Below are 17,117 nucleotides of genomic sequence, written 5' to 3' on the forward strand. Positions count from 1 at the left end.
TAGCCCACAAACAAATAACTTTAATTTTTTTTTTTTCAAGCAGGAGCCGGGCCTTCAGGCCTTCTGCCCCAGCCTTGTGCCACATGTATGATATAACCCATCACAGCTGGATTTTAAAAAATACACAAAAAATATATAATATACATTATAAAACCTAGGTTGGGTTTGGAGGTGGCCTGAGCAATATGCAAACTGTGAGGACCTTCAGGAAGCTCAGGGGCGGCGGAAGGAAGGGGCACAGTACTTCATATGAAACTCATAAATACCCACGGGCGGCGGCTGGAGGTGGAGGGGCCTGGGTGATGGGGAGGCATAACCAGCAGTCCCAGGTCTGGGTACGGGGAGCCGCCGCTCCAGGCCAGAGAGACCGAGGCGGGGAGAACAGAAGAGAACGGCGTCCCCCGAGGGTTCACCACCAGATGCAAGTCTCAGGCAAGAGAAACTGTCAAACCTTTCTACTGCCCGTTCTCCCTGGGCCACGGGTCTTCCCCGGGGGCTGGGACTCCATCTTCGGACCTGACCCTCAAGCCCGTTTTGGAGCCCGGGCCTGCCCCTGGGAACCTTTGCCCACAGGGAGGCTTCTCAGGGCGGGGCTGGGACCAGGCCAGGCAGGGAAGCTTGGATCTGACCAGGAAGCCCCCAGGGCCTGGATTTGCAGGCTGGTAGGGCCCTGGGGTCTGTTTAGACACCCACCCCAGCCACCCTGGCCCTTCAGTGCAGACTCCCTCTGACCCCTGTGGCTGGGCCCCACCCTATGGAGGTAGTGTAAACCTGGGCTTTTAGGGACAGGCTGCCCTGGGGGAGGACTCCCAACTTGCCCACCTCTCCCCCGGGTCCCTCAAGGGAGACACTGAGCCCCACTCTTGCCCTTCAGGGTCTGACGATGGCATGCGGGGGCCTGCCCCAGGCCTGGCACACCACAGGCACACAGAAAGCACGGGCCCTCTCTCTGCCCAACACGACCCCAGCTCGACACTCCCCCATCCGGGGCCTCTGCACTCCGGCTCCTCGCCCACCACAGTCCCCTGAAAGGTCAGCAGCCACGCACCCCTGAGCTGGAAGGTGTCCTCCCAGTCTTTCGAGGCTGGGCAGAGCTGGTGACGGTGGTCGGCGTCCAGCTGAGCTGGGCCCGGCGCTGAGCCCCGCCTCTCTCCTCCTTCAATGAAAGCGCAGAACAGTGGCAGGGAGTGGACGTGCAGGGGTGGCTGGGGAGGCCTCCCGGGTCCTGGGCCTGAGGCCTGGCAGGTGGATGAGTCCTCCATCCTGGACCCCTGGGGTGGGGGGACCAGGCAGGCGTGTGGGAAAGATACTCGTCCTGGATCCTGGTGGTGGTGGCGGTGGTGGTGGGGGCCAAGGGCACCCTAGTCTTTGACGAGTTTGTAGACGTGGTGCTGGGCTCCGTGCTCGCTGGTGGAGACTTCAAAGACGAAAGCAATGACGAGCAGGGTCTCCTGGGAGTCCCGGCTGGTGACCACCTGGGGGTCGGGTAGGAAGAGATGGGAGGTCAGGCAGCCCAGGGCTGGGGTGTGGGGAGGGGTCCTCCTTTCTGGGGCTCAGGCCCCTCCTCTGAGGAATGGGCTTGGGTACCCCTGCTTCAAGGCCCCTGTGCCCTGGTGCCCCCTAACCCTCGTGCCCCCTGTGCCCAGGTGCCCCCTGACCCACCCCATTCTCCCTGTGCCTGGGTGCCCCCCGCCGCCTCCACACCTGCAGGACGGTGAAGTTCTCCAGGACGCTGTTCATCATGTATTTCTCTGGCAGGTGCTTGAGCTTGTGGATAAAGTTGATCATGTACTCACACATGGGCGAGCGGTGGATGCGGTACACAAAGCGCCCGTTTTCCAGCCTGGCATACTCAGTCTGCGGGAGCCGGAGGGGGTGGGCGGGGGGCAGGAGTCACTCGGCCGGCCCACTCCCAGTAGCCGACCCCCCGGCCCCCTCCCTCGCTGTGGCCCCCCACTCACCTCTACCTTCTCCACTACCTGCTTGCCAAAGGAGCACACCTTGGTGGAGACGCTGATGGTCATGCTATCGGCCGAGCTGTACTGGGAGCTGACCCCATAGAAGGCGCCTGGGCCCTCCTGGATGGTGCTGTTGAGGTCGGCCTGGAGGAGAGAGCCGGGTGGCATGAGGTGCTGACCGAGGCCAAGGGAAGCATCCTGCCTGGGGACCCATCACCCGCATGGTACCCACAGGCCCAGGCAGAGAGGGCAGGGGCGGGCCCAGGAGGCACTGTGCCCCTGGCGGGGGCCGTCGGAAACAGAAGAGCAAGGGCAGCTCACCCAGAACTTGACGAGGAAGAAGGCGTTGGGGGGCCCCTTCTCATAGAGCTCCTTCAGGCCACCCTTCTTCTCAGGGAACTTGTCGTATATCTGACGCACATCCACTGCCTCCAGGGGCGGGTCTGAGAAGGCGGGGTTCGTCTGGCCGATGTGCACAAACAGGTGTTTGCTGTACTGTGGGGAGGGCCCAGTACAGGGTCAGGAGAGCACACAAGTGTGCAAGCCCCGGGGCGGGGGGGCAACAGGCTGCACGGAGACAGACCGCCCCCCCCACCATGGTGTCCCAGCCCCACGACCCTGAGCGGCGGCCCCAGACCGCACGGACCCTGCCCCCAACCCCACGGTACCGTGTCAGGGTCTCGCTGCACCTCCATGAAGGCGGAATATTCGAGGAGCCGCAGCCGGGAGGAGGCGATGGTGCGGTCCTGCCACACGGGCACAGAGGCAGCAGCTGAGGGGAGCGGGGCCAGGGGCTCGTAATCTGGGAGGACGAGATGGACCCTCGTCGGCACGGGGTGCTGTGCGGTTACACGCAGAGCCGCCCCCGCCTGCACCCGGCCTGTGTGCAGCGCGGACCCTGCACCCCTGTGTGTTGTGGCCTCAGTAATGTACACCCGTGGATTTTCCCTTGTGTCACTGTTAATGTGTGTCCAAACAGAAAATACAAGGCAAGTGAAAAGGCAGACTTAGAAAACGAACTTACGGTTGCTGCGAGGAAGGGATAATTAGGGATGGGTATGTACACACTGCTATATTTAAAATGGATAAACAAGGACCTATTGTATATAGCACAGGGAACTCTGCTCAACGTTATGTGTCAAACTGGATTGGTGCGGGGTGGTTGGGGGGAGGATGGATACATGTATATGTATGGCAGAGTCCCTTGCTGTTGACCTAAAACTATCACAAGTGTTAGTCGCTCAGTTGTGTCTGACTCTTTGTGACCCCATGGACTGTAGCCCGCTAGGCTCCTCTGTCCATGGAATTCTCCAGGCAATAATTCTGGGGTGGGTAGCCATTCTACCCCAATACAAATTAAAAAGTTCAAAAATTTAAAATAAAGTGAAAATGGAAAAAGAAAAACTACCCAGAACCCCAATACCTAGAAGAAGTGAAACTCCGTGAAGATTTTGGTGTATTTTCCTAGAAGGAATTATATATATACACACCTATCAGTGTAACACTTTTGGTGGTGTCTACTTGTAACAGAGTTCTGGAAGCAACACTGTAAAAGGTAAGGGGCTTATTCCTGGCCTGTTCCGATCCCCTACAGATGTTACCCACCCCTCCCTCCCAGTATCCATACATGCGCGTGCGCACGCGTGTGTACACACACACACACACACACTCACTCACTCACTCATTCACTCAGGCCCAGGCTCTCCTGAGCACACGTGCAGGTGCTGAAGGAGGAACGGAGTGGCTGCCTCGAGCGGGGAACTTACTGCTGAGCGTTGGTGGCAGGGGCGGCTGGACAGGGTAGGTTGGCTGTGCAAAGGGCTTGATGCTGCAGACAGGAGCACGGGCTGGTTAGAGAGTCGCCCCCTTCCCCACCTTCCGCCTGACCCAGTCGCATGGGCCTCATTGGGACCCCCGTAGGGAGGAACCCGGGTTCCTGTGCACTTCCCCGAAACGCATGCTGACCAGCTAACTCCCAAGTGTTTTGTTTGCTTCATGTGTTAACTTTTATGAAGTCTGGCTGCATCTCACAACTGATGTGCACATTTAATGTAGCATTTCAAACCCCACCCTGCAGACCTGCTCATTAAACCGAGGGCGTGTCTTAGGAAGAAATTCATCCTGGAGTTGAAGGAGCTGAGAGTACTTGGCTACCCGACTTGTTGACTGAAAGACTGACTCAGAGATTAACTGAGTGAAAAATAATTGTAAGATGGATGACAAGTGGTTGATGAATAAACAAACACATGAATGAACAGACAGAAGCATCAGCTCTCTGAACTGGTGCTCTCCAACCCTCTATTTTTAATTTAAGATTTTGCTCAGCTGTTGCTGGAACCCAGATGGGAAGGGAAGTCCAGCGCGGCTGACAGGGGAAGGAAGATGGTGGGGGAAGGCCATCTCCCAATACTCACTCCTGAGAGGGTCCAGGCTGCTGTCCCAGGAGAGGGGGGCTGCTCCAAAACTGCAGAGATGGGACAAAGGCCAGGGTCCCTCAGTATCCAGGACTCCCAGCTCACCCACACTAAAGGCACTCCCTCACCCCAGTCCCACCTGCCAGGACCCCCGTACCCGTGAGGAAGCCGAGAAGACGGCCTGGGGCAGAGGGGAGGGTGGGCTGAACTTGTTCTGTAGGACGCTGGCAGAGACGATCTGGGCAGAGGACATAGACGCCATGCTCTGGAGGGCTTTGTCCTTGGAGACCTGGTCCTGGGGAGGAGAGAAGCCCTGTGAGGCCTTGGCCAGGCCAGAGACAGGATGGCGGCCTGCCTCAGGGGCCCTGTTCCAGGCCCTCGCTCCTACGTGTACATCATCCCTCTGATTACAATCCACAGTAAGAGATACTTTTATTTTATTCCCTAACCCAGTATACGTGAAAAATATTTCCTTTTATTTTGCTTGTGTGTCAAACACTCATAGTTTCTATTTCATCAGCAGTTCTCAAAGTCTGGTCTGCGGACCAACGAAACACCAGCATCCCCTGGAAGCTTATTAGAAATCAAATTCTCAGGCCCCACTTCAGACCTAATGACTGAAACTCTGAGGGTGAGGCCGAGAAGTCTGGCTCCCTAAGCCTTCCAGGTGATTCTGATACAAGCTAAAGTTTAAGAGCCACTATCATCCATTAAGAAAAAAAAAAAAAAAAAACGCTGTTTGCACAGTCTATTACACTGATTTCGCAATCCATACTCTGAAAATTCTGCATAGGTGCTTTCCCACCCACTGCCCTTCCCCCACCCTCAGGGCAGGGGCAGTGCTACTTACCAGGTTCATGGCCTGTGGAAGAGAAGGAGGATGGATTAGATGAGACACAGAGGAGCCCGGATGGGGTGGGGGGTGGAGGGCACGTCATTTCACCGCCCTCCTCTCAGTGCCCGCCTGGCTCTTGGGGTCCTGAGGGGCCCAGGGGAGCTCAGAGGCAGTTGTGGACCTTCCCCCAGCCCCCTGCCACCGGGAGGGAGTCCGTGTCGGCTGAGGGTGCCCCGGAAAGGGCAGGATGAGGGTGGAGGGGCTGGAGATCTAGTTAGGGGACCAAGCTGGGGCCCTTTGGGTCTGTCCACACCCACTGGGGCTGTGCTTCAGGCAGAGGAGCAGGGGCAGGAGGCGTGGTCTGCTGGGCAGCCGTGGGCAGAAAAGAGGTGCAGCTTACCCAGGCTGGGGCCATAAGCCCAGGCTCTGAGATCCTCAGCCACAGGGCCACCAGGATTGAGTGCCCAAGACAAGGAACAGCCATGCCTGCCAGTCCTCCCCACCCCGTGTCTCCTCCCTGCCCACCCGAAGTCCCCATGCAATTAGCAAGCAGCAATTAGGAGGAAGGAGAAAAGGAAAATGGAGGAGAAGAGAGCTGAGCCTCAGTGGCCCTCAGATGGTCTTCCTCTCCCTCGCTGTCGGGTGGGCTGTCCTCCTGGGCTCCTCCTGTCTCTAGGGACCATGGCCCTGTGCAGCATGAGGCGGCCACTGGGCTTCTTCTGCTTCTCATATTTCTGAGACCCCCATGCTGCCCACCTATAGCTCCACAACCGGTTCCCTCTCCCCGGTTGGGGTCAGAGAGCAGCACCAGGCCCCGGCAAGGCCAGGCCAAGTGGCAGGGGACCCCCTACCTTCAGCTTGGACTGAATCTCCCGAGACTTCCGCCTGGCTAGAACCTGCAAGTGGCTAGAGACCTGTAGAGAGAGAAAGGAAAGAGAAAAAGAGCAGAAAAAACAGGAGAGGCAAGAATAGAGCTTCAGCCAGAAAACAGCCATAGAGGGGCTGGAGAGCCAGCCGAGGCAGAGGCCTGAGCCACGCAGACAGTGGAGGAGGCACCGTGAGTGAGAAGGGGGCTGGAGGCCCTGGTCAGGTGCCTGACATACCTTGATGCCAACCTGGTACTCCCGCACCTTCTTCCGAGCTAGAACCTGTATGTGGCTGGACACCTAGGGGCCGCCCCGTGCCCGGCCAGAGAGGAAAACACAGACAGTGAGGAGGCATAGCTGGGGTGGCCACGGGCAAGGAGCATCCCAGCCCGTATTTCTGGGACCAACTGTAAGTGGGGGGGGACTGTGGGGCCCCTGTGGGCAGACACCCCTTTGCACTGCCAATTCTGCTCTCTTTTGGCCTGTCTTGATCATGAGCCTACTGTGGCTTCCAGGACTACCATGTACAGTTGTACAAGTTGTTCACTGTGTAAGAGCACCTGACCAGTGAGGGCTAAAATCTAGCTCAAGCTCTGTTGGCCAAGCCGTGTGCCCTGATGCAGGGCTGCATCTAAAGCAAAGGAAGGGAGACCCCTGGAATCCAAGATGGCATCAGTCATACCACCAGCTGGAGAAGCTCCTGGATAGCCAAACAGGGGAGCTGCTAAGCTGGATACTGACGCAGGATTTCGCCCCTAAAGGCACTGCTGGAGCATTTCAAGAGTATGACAACAAGTATGTCAACGTGAAGAAAGGAAGCCTTGCCGGACTTTCCACGGTGCTGGCAGCTTACAAGCTTTTCAACTACTGCCATTCTTACAAGGAGTTCAAACACAAGTGGCCACGCAAGTACCACTGAAGAGGGCCCGATGTGAAGGGACACTCTGCATTCCTGACCATGACCTTTGCCTGGCAGCCCTGAATCCTTTCACATCCTAATGGAGAATTAACACCCATTAAAAGATGACTGGTAAAAAACAGAGGAAGAGCATCTTTGTATTCTTCCAAGAACGCCTGACTTCTTCCTCATTGGACCCCTTTTTTTCCCAATTGGCATCTCAGAGGCTAGCCATGGCCATAATGCCTCTGCTGGCCACCAGATTACCCATCAAGGCCAAATCCCTTACAGAAGGTCTCCCCTGAACCTCTGCCTAAGTCCTCCCAAGAAGACCCCAGCTTGCCAGCCTATGGAACTAGGCCTGGTCTCGCTCCTGCTTTGTTCACGCAGCTCCCTTCCCCAGCACGCCTTTCTTCCCCTCGGACTAACACATAGCAGTGTGTACTCTCTCTGTGTACACAGTATATCCTCTTAATTGCATTTCTTCTCCAGCTCCTCCTTCCTGAAGCCTCCCTCAACTGGCAAAACTGAGCTAGCCACCATCTGGATGTGTGCGCCTTGGGCTTGCACAACACCCCCTTGACATTGTCAAGGATCTGACCCTGAGCCTCAGAGAACTAAACGTCTCTGTTTTTTTTCCCCCATGAAACAAGCGGGGAGGAACTCGAGAATCTTCTAAACTGCTTCACTTTCAGTATCAGCAATTGCTGTTGGCTTGCCTTGCAAATTGTTTTTATCGCCACAAAGAAACAGTTTTTCTTTTTAATCAAGGATTAAAAGTTACTATGTAAGGGCTGCTGGAAGGCCCCCTGCTATCTGGTGAGGACCCAAATGAGTGCTTCTCATCTCACTGCGCCCACGATTCAGACCTACAGCCAGCAAGATTCTTGATCACTTCACATCATGACAATAACCAGCATTTACCGAGCACAGCTAGTATTTTTTTTGTTATTAAATGTATTATTTATTTATTTATTTGGTTGCACTTGGTCTTATTTGCAACATGCAGGATCTTTAGTTGTGGCATGTGGGATCTAGTTCCCTGACCAGGGATGGAACCCAGATCAACTGCACTGAGAGCTTGAAGTCTTAGCCACTGGATTACCAGGGAAGTTCCACACAGTTACTATTGTTCCCGGCACTTTACATGTACCAACTCATCTGAGCTTTACAGCAATGCTAAGAAGTTGGCACTAATATTATTCCCAATTTAATATGATTGGGATGATGTGCCAAAGCACAGAGAGGTTAAGCAACTTATCCAAGGTCACACCGCTGGACCCAAGTGGCCTGACAGCAGAGCCCACTTGGCCACCACCAATAGGCCCTTAGCCCAGGACTTATCTCCAGATGGCCAACTCTGTGACAGCTGAAAGTCACATGGGACTTAACCCTAATGTAATATTAGCTGCGCTTTCAACATGCAGGCATTGTTGTTGTCAGTTAGTCGCTAAGTCGTGTCTGACGTTTTGTGACCCCAGCACTGTAGCCCTCCAGGCTCCTCTGTCCATGGGATTTCCCAGGCAAGAACACTGAAGTGGGTTGCCCCTTCCTTCTCTAGGGGATGTTCCTGACCCAGGGATCAAACCCACGTCTCCTACTTGACAGACAGATTCTTTACCACCGAGCCACCTGGGAAGCCCACGAAGGCACTGCACTTGCTATTAACTGCTGGGGGCGGGGGGGGTGGTGGTTTAGTCGCTAAGTCATGTCCAACTCTCGTGATCCTGTGGACTGTAGCCTGTCAGGCTCCTCTGTCCATGGGATTCTCTAGGCAAGAATATTGGAATGGGTTGCCATTTCCTTCTCCAAGGGATCTTCCCAACCCAGGAATTGAACCCAGGTCTCCTGCCCTGCAGGCAGATGATTTACCAACTGAGCTATGAGGGAAGCCCATTAATTGGTCTAAGTAGCTATAAAAAATAAATTTAAAAACTGCATTTTTTTTTTTCAGCTAAAAGTAAAATGAAAACCACCAAAAAACCTTGCATTGCTCTTTGTGACACATAAAGACACACCTTATTCTCACAACCATAGGTTGGGTCCCTCTTTGAGGAGATATCAGACATCAGAGCTCTAATAATAAAGTAAGAGGAGTGTCACCCTTGCAAAATGACAAAAGCCAGAGGTTTTTAAAATCCTGAGCTTACCAACAGCTAGTATGTAAAATGTCATTGTACAGCCAGCCTTCTTGGGATATCTGGCCAGGAGCAGGTGTGATGCTGGACCCAGAATTCAGGGGATCTGCCACCCTCCCTGGGTCTCATTTAAAGATGCCTGGGCCCCTTCCCATTCTGACCAACAGGTTCCTATAAACACGTCTTTTGGGTGAAGCAGGACACACCTGCCCAAGACAGTCCCCTCTTCCTGTGCCTGGGATGGTGGTCTGTAATGACTATAATGGGATTTCCCTGGTGGCTCAGATGGTTAAGCATCTGTCTACAATGTGGGAGACCCGGGTTCAATTCCTGGGTCGGGAAGTTCCCTGGAGAAGGAAATGGCAATCCACTCCAGTACTATTGCCTGGAAAATCCCACGGACAGAGGAGCCTGGTAGGCTACAGTCCATGGGGTCGCAAAGAGTTGGACACAACTGAGCAATCTTCACCGTAATCCTTCACCGTAATGACTATAATACTCATAGCAATAGAAGTGGCAAATTCTTACACAAATACACTCTGTTTTACATTTAAGCTAACTGAACAGCTGAGGACAGAGGCTGGGAGGTGAGGCATCCCCTGCCCGCAGGTAGAGGAGCAAGTATTTGAAGCCGGGGGCTGAACAGCTAGTATTCCTCCCATGGCCCCAGGCTTCAGGGAACTGGGCCCTGTCTGTCCGGTTCTTGGCGGGATCCCTAGTGCCGGGAGAACACAGTAGTAGCTTCAACGATTTGCTAAATGAATAAATGCTGTACGGTCTGAGCTGGCCCAGGGACTTCCGTGGTGGTCCAGCGGCTAAGACAGCGAGCTCCCAATGCAGGGAGCCCCGGGTTCAAACCCTGTTCAGGGAACTAGATCCTGTGTGCCACAAGGAAGACCTGGTGCAGCCAAGTAAAATGAAATAAATAAGAAACTAACAACAACGACGACCATGCGCGGGCCCAGGCAGAGTGACTAATAAAGGCCTGAACAATGAGGGAGCAATTTCCACACTGGGTGAGTGGACCCAGAACCTTCCTTGGAGACAGGGGGGATCTCGGGGGTGGGTGGCAAGGCCCAAATCCCACCCAGAGAAGGAGGTTCGGGCGGTGCTGACCTCGGTTCTCCAGGTCCCTGACTCCAGCCTGCCTCTCTCACCCCACATGCAACCCACCCTAAAGGGCTCCGTTCAGGTTTCCTCCCTGGACTGGAAGCCTAGATGACTAGCTCCCAGATCGCCAGTTTCTTCCGTGTCCACCATCGCTACCCACGGTCACTGCCCAGGCCGCGGCTGACCTAGGTCCCTGCCTCCGCCTGGCCCTCCCTATGCACTGCCTCGGGTGTTCGGGGCAGACAGGCCTTAACAGCTGCCACTCCCTGATCTAGTCCCTTCCAGGCCCCCAGCTGCCCCCAGGGAAACCTGGCCCTCAGGCGCCAGCTCAATCTCTCCACCCCTCCCTCCACACACCACACCAACTGAAATCTCTTTTCCTGTCCAGTGGATCCAACCTGCCAAGCAACCTTAGGAAGTTACTTAACTTTCCTGCACCTTGGTCTCCTCACCTGTAAGAGGGAGATAATTACTGTACCCACTTCACAAGGCTGCTATGAGGACTAAATACATGAACACAAAGTCAACTCTGGAGGCGTTAACAATTATTTTTTGTACAGCCAACTTCCTCGGCCTGGAAGAATCATCTCCCTTTCCTCCTGCCTGCCTAAATCTGTTCCTTCCTAAAAAAAAGTCATCTTGAGCATCGTCTCCTCCAGGAAGCCTTCCCAGCCCTTCCTCCTCCCTTCCCCTGGCTGGTCAGGGTTAGATGCTTGTCCGATAGCGCACACTCCAATCTCAGCCATGCCGCCCTCCTCTGCACTCATCTGTCCAACCGTCCATCTCCCTGCCTGGTCAGTGAGCCACTCGGGGCAGGGACACACAGCTGCCACAGTTGCCCAGCGATCTGTGGTCACTGAACCAAAGATCCGGGGGAGGGGGGCAGTCACAAAGGACAGCGGCGACTTCCCTGGAGGTCCAGTGGAGGAGGAGACTCCTCGCTCCCAATGCGGGTGGCTAAGGTTTGATCCCAGGTAGGGGAACCAGGGCTGAGTAATGGGGCGAATCCAAGGAAGTGGGCAGGGAAGTGGGCTAGCTCGGCTGGGAAGGGGCTGAAGGAGGCAGGGAAGAGGGTGTCTTTTGGGGTGGGGGGTGTGCACAGTATAAATCATCTCTTACCTGTTTTCTCGTCCTAGTCTTTCCCGTCCTCAATTTAATATAGCGTGCGATCAACTCATTTCGACCTAGATTGGGATAAGAGGAAAATGGGAAGTGGGCAAAGAGGAGAGCCCCTCCCCAGCTGGAAACCACACCACGCCTGTTCCCCCATCTCTGTCTCAATTCCAAACCACCCCCCTCTCTGCCCCCCAAGGGGCACAAGCAGGGCAGCTGAAGGGGAAGTCCCAGGGCTCCCCTATGGCCTCCAGGACCTGGGGGGGCTGCTCATTGGGGGAGGGGTTGCAGAGCAGGAGGTGGAACAATGTCAGGCGGCCTGACGGGCTTTCCCTGCGAGACAGACAGGGGCAGGTGCGGCCGAAGGGCGGCAGGACAGCTGGGCCCCCCACTCCCAGCCCCGGGCAGGGCTTCCTTCCCCCTTGTGTTGTCAATGAGGGTGTGTGTGTGACGTCTCTTCCTGGGCACACATCCCTGTGTGTCTGTGAGAATTCTGGGCCCTGGGTCCCTGTCCTTCTCTGGTGAAACAGGCAGGAAGGACCGGACGATCCCCAGCACGCCTCCTACACCAACAGCCTGGGTCAAGAGGTGTCACTGAGCGCATCACCATGTCCTTGAGCCTGTCACCCCCAAGTCACTGGTTCCCAGTGTCTGTTCCACCCTGTGAGAGCGGGCTCAGCCCGGCAGCCTTGGATGGGGGGGCTCTGCTCTGCACCCCAGACCCTCGGGGGACCCAGAGGCTGGCCAGTGTCCGAGGGCTTGGCCCTGTGAAGCGAGGGGTGGTGCTTGGGACACACGGTGCAGTGTATGTCAGCATCCTGGGGGCACACCCCTTACCCCCAACTCCAGGCCCCTGCCCCCCAACTCCACAGCCTCCGCAGAAGGGCCACATTCTCCAAATTCCTCTTCCATGACAGAACCAGGCCCACTGCCCCTCCCTTCCTGCCTGCCCCCTCCACCCCACTCCCTCCACCCTGTCTAAAAATACCCTGCGGGGCTGCCCCGGCCATCTGGGAGGTGGTGGTGGGGGCAGGTGGCCCCCATCCCGGGGAAGGCACCCGGGAACACCTGCCTGCCCCACGAGTGGGCCCGGGCTGGCGGTGGGCGTGTGCCCATGGGAGGAGAAGGGGACCCAGGCAGCCCAGCTGTCTCCCTTCTGCTCCCCCCACGGCGCTGCACACCGGGCGCGGACGGGCTGATGGCCTGCCCCACTCCAGAGAGCTGGAGGATGCTGGCAAGGAGCCAGGAGCAGAAGGGTTGAGTTATCCCAAAAATGCAGCCCTGGGAGAGCCCTCTGAGGAAGGAACGGGGTGGGGGGGACACTCCCTTCTGGAGGCAGGAGGTGGGCCAGGTGGCAGAGGGAGGCAAGCAGGAGGCCTGGGAGGAGGTGAGACCCTCTTCCCCACATGGGCCCTTCCCAGAGCAGGCCTCTCACCACCCTGCAGTCCCCCTCCCCGACCCCTCCATGATGGGGGGAACCCCTGCTCTGCACTGGGATCCCACCCCAGGCCTCAGCCCTCGGGGGGCTCCCCGACGTCCTCCTAGGAGAGGGACCTGTGTTCAGGTCCAGACCAGAACACACCGAACTGACCCAGTTTCTGGGGCCCACTGAGTCACCCCGAAACCTCCAGGCCAGCAGGGGCGAGGAGAGGAGGGGCAGCCAGGGGGTGTCGCGTGTGGGTTGCACTCTGGTGGAGGGGGCAAGCCTGGCCTGTTTGTGAGGAGGATCCAGACACACAGGCTTGCACGCCCAGACTCGCCCGCCCGCCCGCCCGCCCTAGGAGGGCTGGAGGCCCCGCAAGGACTTCGCCAAACCGGTTGGGTGAGGGGGCAGAGAGCAGGGGGAGGGGCGGGGAGGGCCAGGCGCCTCCCCAAGTCCGGCCCAGGGTCCCCTGCCTCCCCGCACGCACCATACATCTTCCCCTCGTCCGACAGGATGATCTTGCGGCGGCCACAGGGCGGGTAGATGGCCAGGGCCTCCTGGAAGCTCTGCTCAATGTCCGGGCTCCACACGCCCTCTGCATCGTTGTCCAGCCCCTTGTCCAGGCCCTCGGGCCCATCCTCCCGGGCCTCCCCGGGGCTGCTGCTGGCATTCCAGCTGTTGGACGCTATTGTGCTGGTTGCTCTGGGCTCTGGGCCTGAGCCCACTGGGCAGCCTGAACCTGGGGGGCAGAAGCAGAGGGGTTAGGTAGCACAGGGCCCTTCCAGACAACAGCAATCTCCCACCCCGGGGCCGGGCCAGTGCTCCAGGGTGGGGTAGTTTAGTCAGTGTGACCTTGGGTGAGTGACTCCACCTCTCTGAGCCTTATTAAAAGGAAGGAAGGGTCTCCCTGAGATTGTGAGGGTTAAAATGAAATGAGATTCTTTCACTAACACTCAAGACATGGTACTAGTGGAGATCAAGAGCAACACAAAATGCCTTATACCTGCACAGCGCTTTTGTGAGGAAAAATTACTTTCAGAGAAGGAAATGGCAACCCACTCCAGTACTCTTGCTTGGAAAATCCTATAGACACAGGAGCCTGGTGGACTTACGGTCTATGGGGTCGCAAGAGTCGGACACAACTTAGCGACTAAACCACCGCCACCTGCACTTTCATATTCATTCAACCCTCAAAACTAAGGTGGCGTTGGGGGGGTTGGCAGGGGGGTGGCAAGGAGTGATGCCCATTATGCAGATGAGGAAAACAGGCTCACAAGACCATGCAGCTGCCAAAGGCACCATGACGAGGAAGAGAGGAGGACCACACGGGCAGGGCCAAGGATTTCTGCGGCTCTCAAAAGGGCTCCTTGCCTCTAGCCTTGACTCTCCTCCTTGTCATCAGGAGTCCTGATCAGGGACCCCCACCTGTGGGCTTCCCTGGTAGCTCAGACGGTAAAGAAGCTGCCTGCAATGTCGGAGACCCAGGTTCGATCCCTGGGTTGGCAAGATCCCCTGGAGAAGGGCATGGCAACCCACTCCAGTATTCTTGCCTAGAGAATTCCACGGACAGAGGAGCCTGGCAGGCTATACAGTCCATGGGGTCGCAAGAGTCGGACACGACCGAGCAACTAACACTTCACCCCTTATTCTCCCCCAGCATCAACCCAACCCTGCCAAGGACCTGCCATAAGATGAGGGTTCCTGATCCAGGGAGGGTATGGTTTTGCTTTCCTCAAAAGCTAACTCATGAGAACCCTGCCAAGGAACCTAATCTCAGGGCAGGAACTGCCCTAGGAATCCTGGAGAATGGAGCGACGCTGGGGGGTAAGGGAGCAGCTGAGAAGGTACTGGGCTGACAGCCTTGCTCAACCCCACCCGTTCCTCCATCCCACTTCCTGTTCCCGCACCTCCCAGCCCCACAGCAGCCCATAAACCACCCACACACCCGCCCCTGCCCTGGCCCACATGGTGGAAGGGCCAGGGCTCTATAAACTCTGAGTTCCCTGCACACGCCGAGCTGGGTTATTAAAGCAGACCACACCCAGACAGTCCCCCAACACACACAGCCCTTCGGCTCACCCCCGGCCCACTTCAGCCTTAGAACTGCACGTCCAGGGCTTTCTCAGGGTCCAGGGAGCTGCAGAGCCCCAGATGGCTAGACTCTGGTATGTGCTCTGGGCTGAACAGAGAGAAGGGAGCCAGGTGGGAGACCCCCACAGAAGCCAGGGAAGAGAATTCTTTCCCTTCAAACAAGAATTCCAGGTCCTGCCAAATGGGTGGGGTTCTCCCTTTGGGGACCACTATTTACTCTGGAAGGCGTGAAGGTGGCTGCTGGCAGCCTGGGAGGGCCTGGCGGGGGCTGCTGCCTGAATGTCAGGTGGACACAGAGTTTACACTTCACGTCACTACAAACAACAGCACCTGCATATGGCAGGCACTAGTCTAGGACTTGACACACACTGACTCACTTCATCCTCACCGTCACCCATGAGGTGGCTACTATTATTATTTCCACTTTTCCGATGAGACAACCAAGGAACAGAGAGGTTAGGCAATCTGCCCAAGGACACGCAGCTAGTGCGTACTAAAGCTGGGTTCTGAACACAGGCAATCTAACTTCGGTCTCTTAACCAAGATGAGAAGTCCCACCATCTGCAGACAGAAAGGAGACCCAGCTGTCACGGCAACCATCCTCAGTCTACCTAGTGGGGTCTGGGCCACGGGATCTCCTCAACCCAGGTGGCTGGAGCAACTTCAAGCACCCCCAGGTTACTGCCATAACGCTCCCTTGGAAGGCCTTCAGGACACACCAGAGGGCAGCCATGGAGAGAGGAAGCCGTGCTCCTGACGGGTCGCAAGGGCCACACTTCTCTATTCAGCCCAGGAACTGCATCCCCACCTCCATCCCCTCCTCAACCCCTTGAGACCAAGTCTATGTAATAAAGCGGGGAGGGCAATGCAGGGTGAGGGGATCACAGCGGCTCCTGTACTGGGGTAGTTGGGATGCAAAGCCTCCCCCAGGTCTGACAGTGCCACAGATGAGTGGGCTCTAGAGGGGAGGCAGATGAGGGATTACGATGAGCTAAGACCCCTCCCAACAGATTCCTCAGCCCATTTCCCCCCAAATCCTTCCCTGAGGCCTCCCTCAGAGCAGCAGGGGCCCGGCGCATGGGGGGCCCTGCCAGCCCCAGACTTTCCAAAGCCACTTTCCTGCCTCCCCCAAGTCTCTGCCCGCCTCCCCTCACCCAGGCGGCGGGGGGCCCCCCCTTCTCAGGGTGATGTCAGCCCCGCCCCGCCCCCCGCAGGAGCACTGTGGCCAAATATGGCGAACACAGCAGTGCTTGGGAGCTGGGACAGACTGGGGGGGGTGGGGCGGCGGCCCCTGGCTGGGACTGCTGGCAGCTGGCGAGGGGGAGGGGAGCCCCGGGGGGGCGGCCGCAAGGACAAATCAAGGAGAGAAGCGGGACCACCGTCCCTTCCACTGGCTCACAGGCTACATGCAAGACCCACTTTCCAGGCACACTCCTGGGGGCCCGCAGGTAACTCCCCACCCCACACAGCCATGCCCAGGAGCACCATGTGTGCAGGTTATGCTGCTGTGTGGGTGCCCAGATTGACACCCAGTGAGAATATCTGCACCGCCCCACCAGAACGAGGAACACCCGGGGCACTGGCAGGTGGGCAGTGGCGCCTGGCTGGGGGCTGAACTAGGGTCTCTGTCCTACCATGTCACTCAGGAGGGGGTCAGTGTGGAGAGCCTGGATAGCCGCTCTGGCCTTCCCAGAGTTACTGCCCTGGGGCGAGGACAGAGAGTGGGCCCCCCTCCTTCTCTTAGACTCCAAACCACTGGGACTCAGCCTGCGGGGAGGGAGGAGGCTACGGGCTCCCCTCAGCCAGCTGCAGGACTGGACTGAGGCCAATCCTGAGGCCAATGGTGAAGGGGGCTGACCCCAGGGATGCTAGCCCCCACTCAGCTTAGGGTTTGATCTGCCCTTTCCATGGCGGGGTTCACAGGGGTGGCAGCCCCCAGCCGCTCACTGTCGCTGGCCCAGGTGTGCAGAGCCTCTGCGTTGCTCTCAAGACAGGTGGGAGAAGGGGGAGAAAGACCCAGGTGAGGGGCAAAGAGGTGGAGGGATGGGGGGTGCAGGATGGGGGAGAGTCTGGGAGTGGGTGAAGAGAAGACAGCCAAGAAAACTGACAAAAGAGAGGAGACGGTCAGAGAGTGAGAGACCCAGAGAGGGAAAGTTGGAGTGAGAACAGGAGGGAGAGAGTGAGATCCGGAGAGAGACTGACAGACGGAGCAGGTAGACTGCTGGAGAGAGTGGGCTCCACGGACACTGCGGGGAGGGGGCGAGGGACCCT

At 57.2% G+C, this 17,117-nt stretch overlaps 1 protein-coding gene across 1 annotated transcript in view; it reads right to left on the reverse strand.

The window, feature by feature from the left end:
• TEAD3 (TEA domain transcription factor 3) overlaps window positions 1–17,117 on the reverse strand; it is a 23,801-nt gene continuing 6,684 nt past the window's right edge. Inside the window, 13 exon segments of the mRNA XM_086371272.1 lie at window positions 1–1,475; window positions 1,705–1,857; window positions 1,962–2,102; window positions 2,280–2,453; window positions 2,627–2,760; window positions 3,725–3,786; window positions 4,373–4,422; window positions 4,530–4,667; window positions 5,223–5,234; window positions 6,059–6,121; window positions 6,311–6,373; window positions 11,339–11,403; window positions 13,243–13,494. Of these exon segments, the coding sequence (XP_086227398.1) occupies window positions 1,362–1,475; window positions 1,705–1,857; window positions 1,962–2,102; window positions 2,280–2,453; window positions 2,627–2,760; window positions 3,725–3,786; window positions 4,373–4,422; window positions 4,530–4,667; window positions 5,223–5,234; window positions 6,059–6,121; window positions 6,311–6,373; window positions 11,339–11,403; window positions 13,243–13,494 (1,421 nt within the window). The 3' untranslated portion in view covers window positions 1–1,361.

The sequence above is a fragment of the Bos grunniens genome, chromosome 23 (genome assembly GCF_055505025.1).
Source record: "Bos grunniens cultivar Pamir isolate PY7600 chromosome 23, Bosgru_T2T1.0, whole genome shotgun sequence".
Taxonomy (NCBI): Eukaryota; Metazoa; Chordata; class Mammalia; order Artiodactyla; family Bovidae; genus Bos; species Bos grunniens.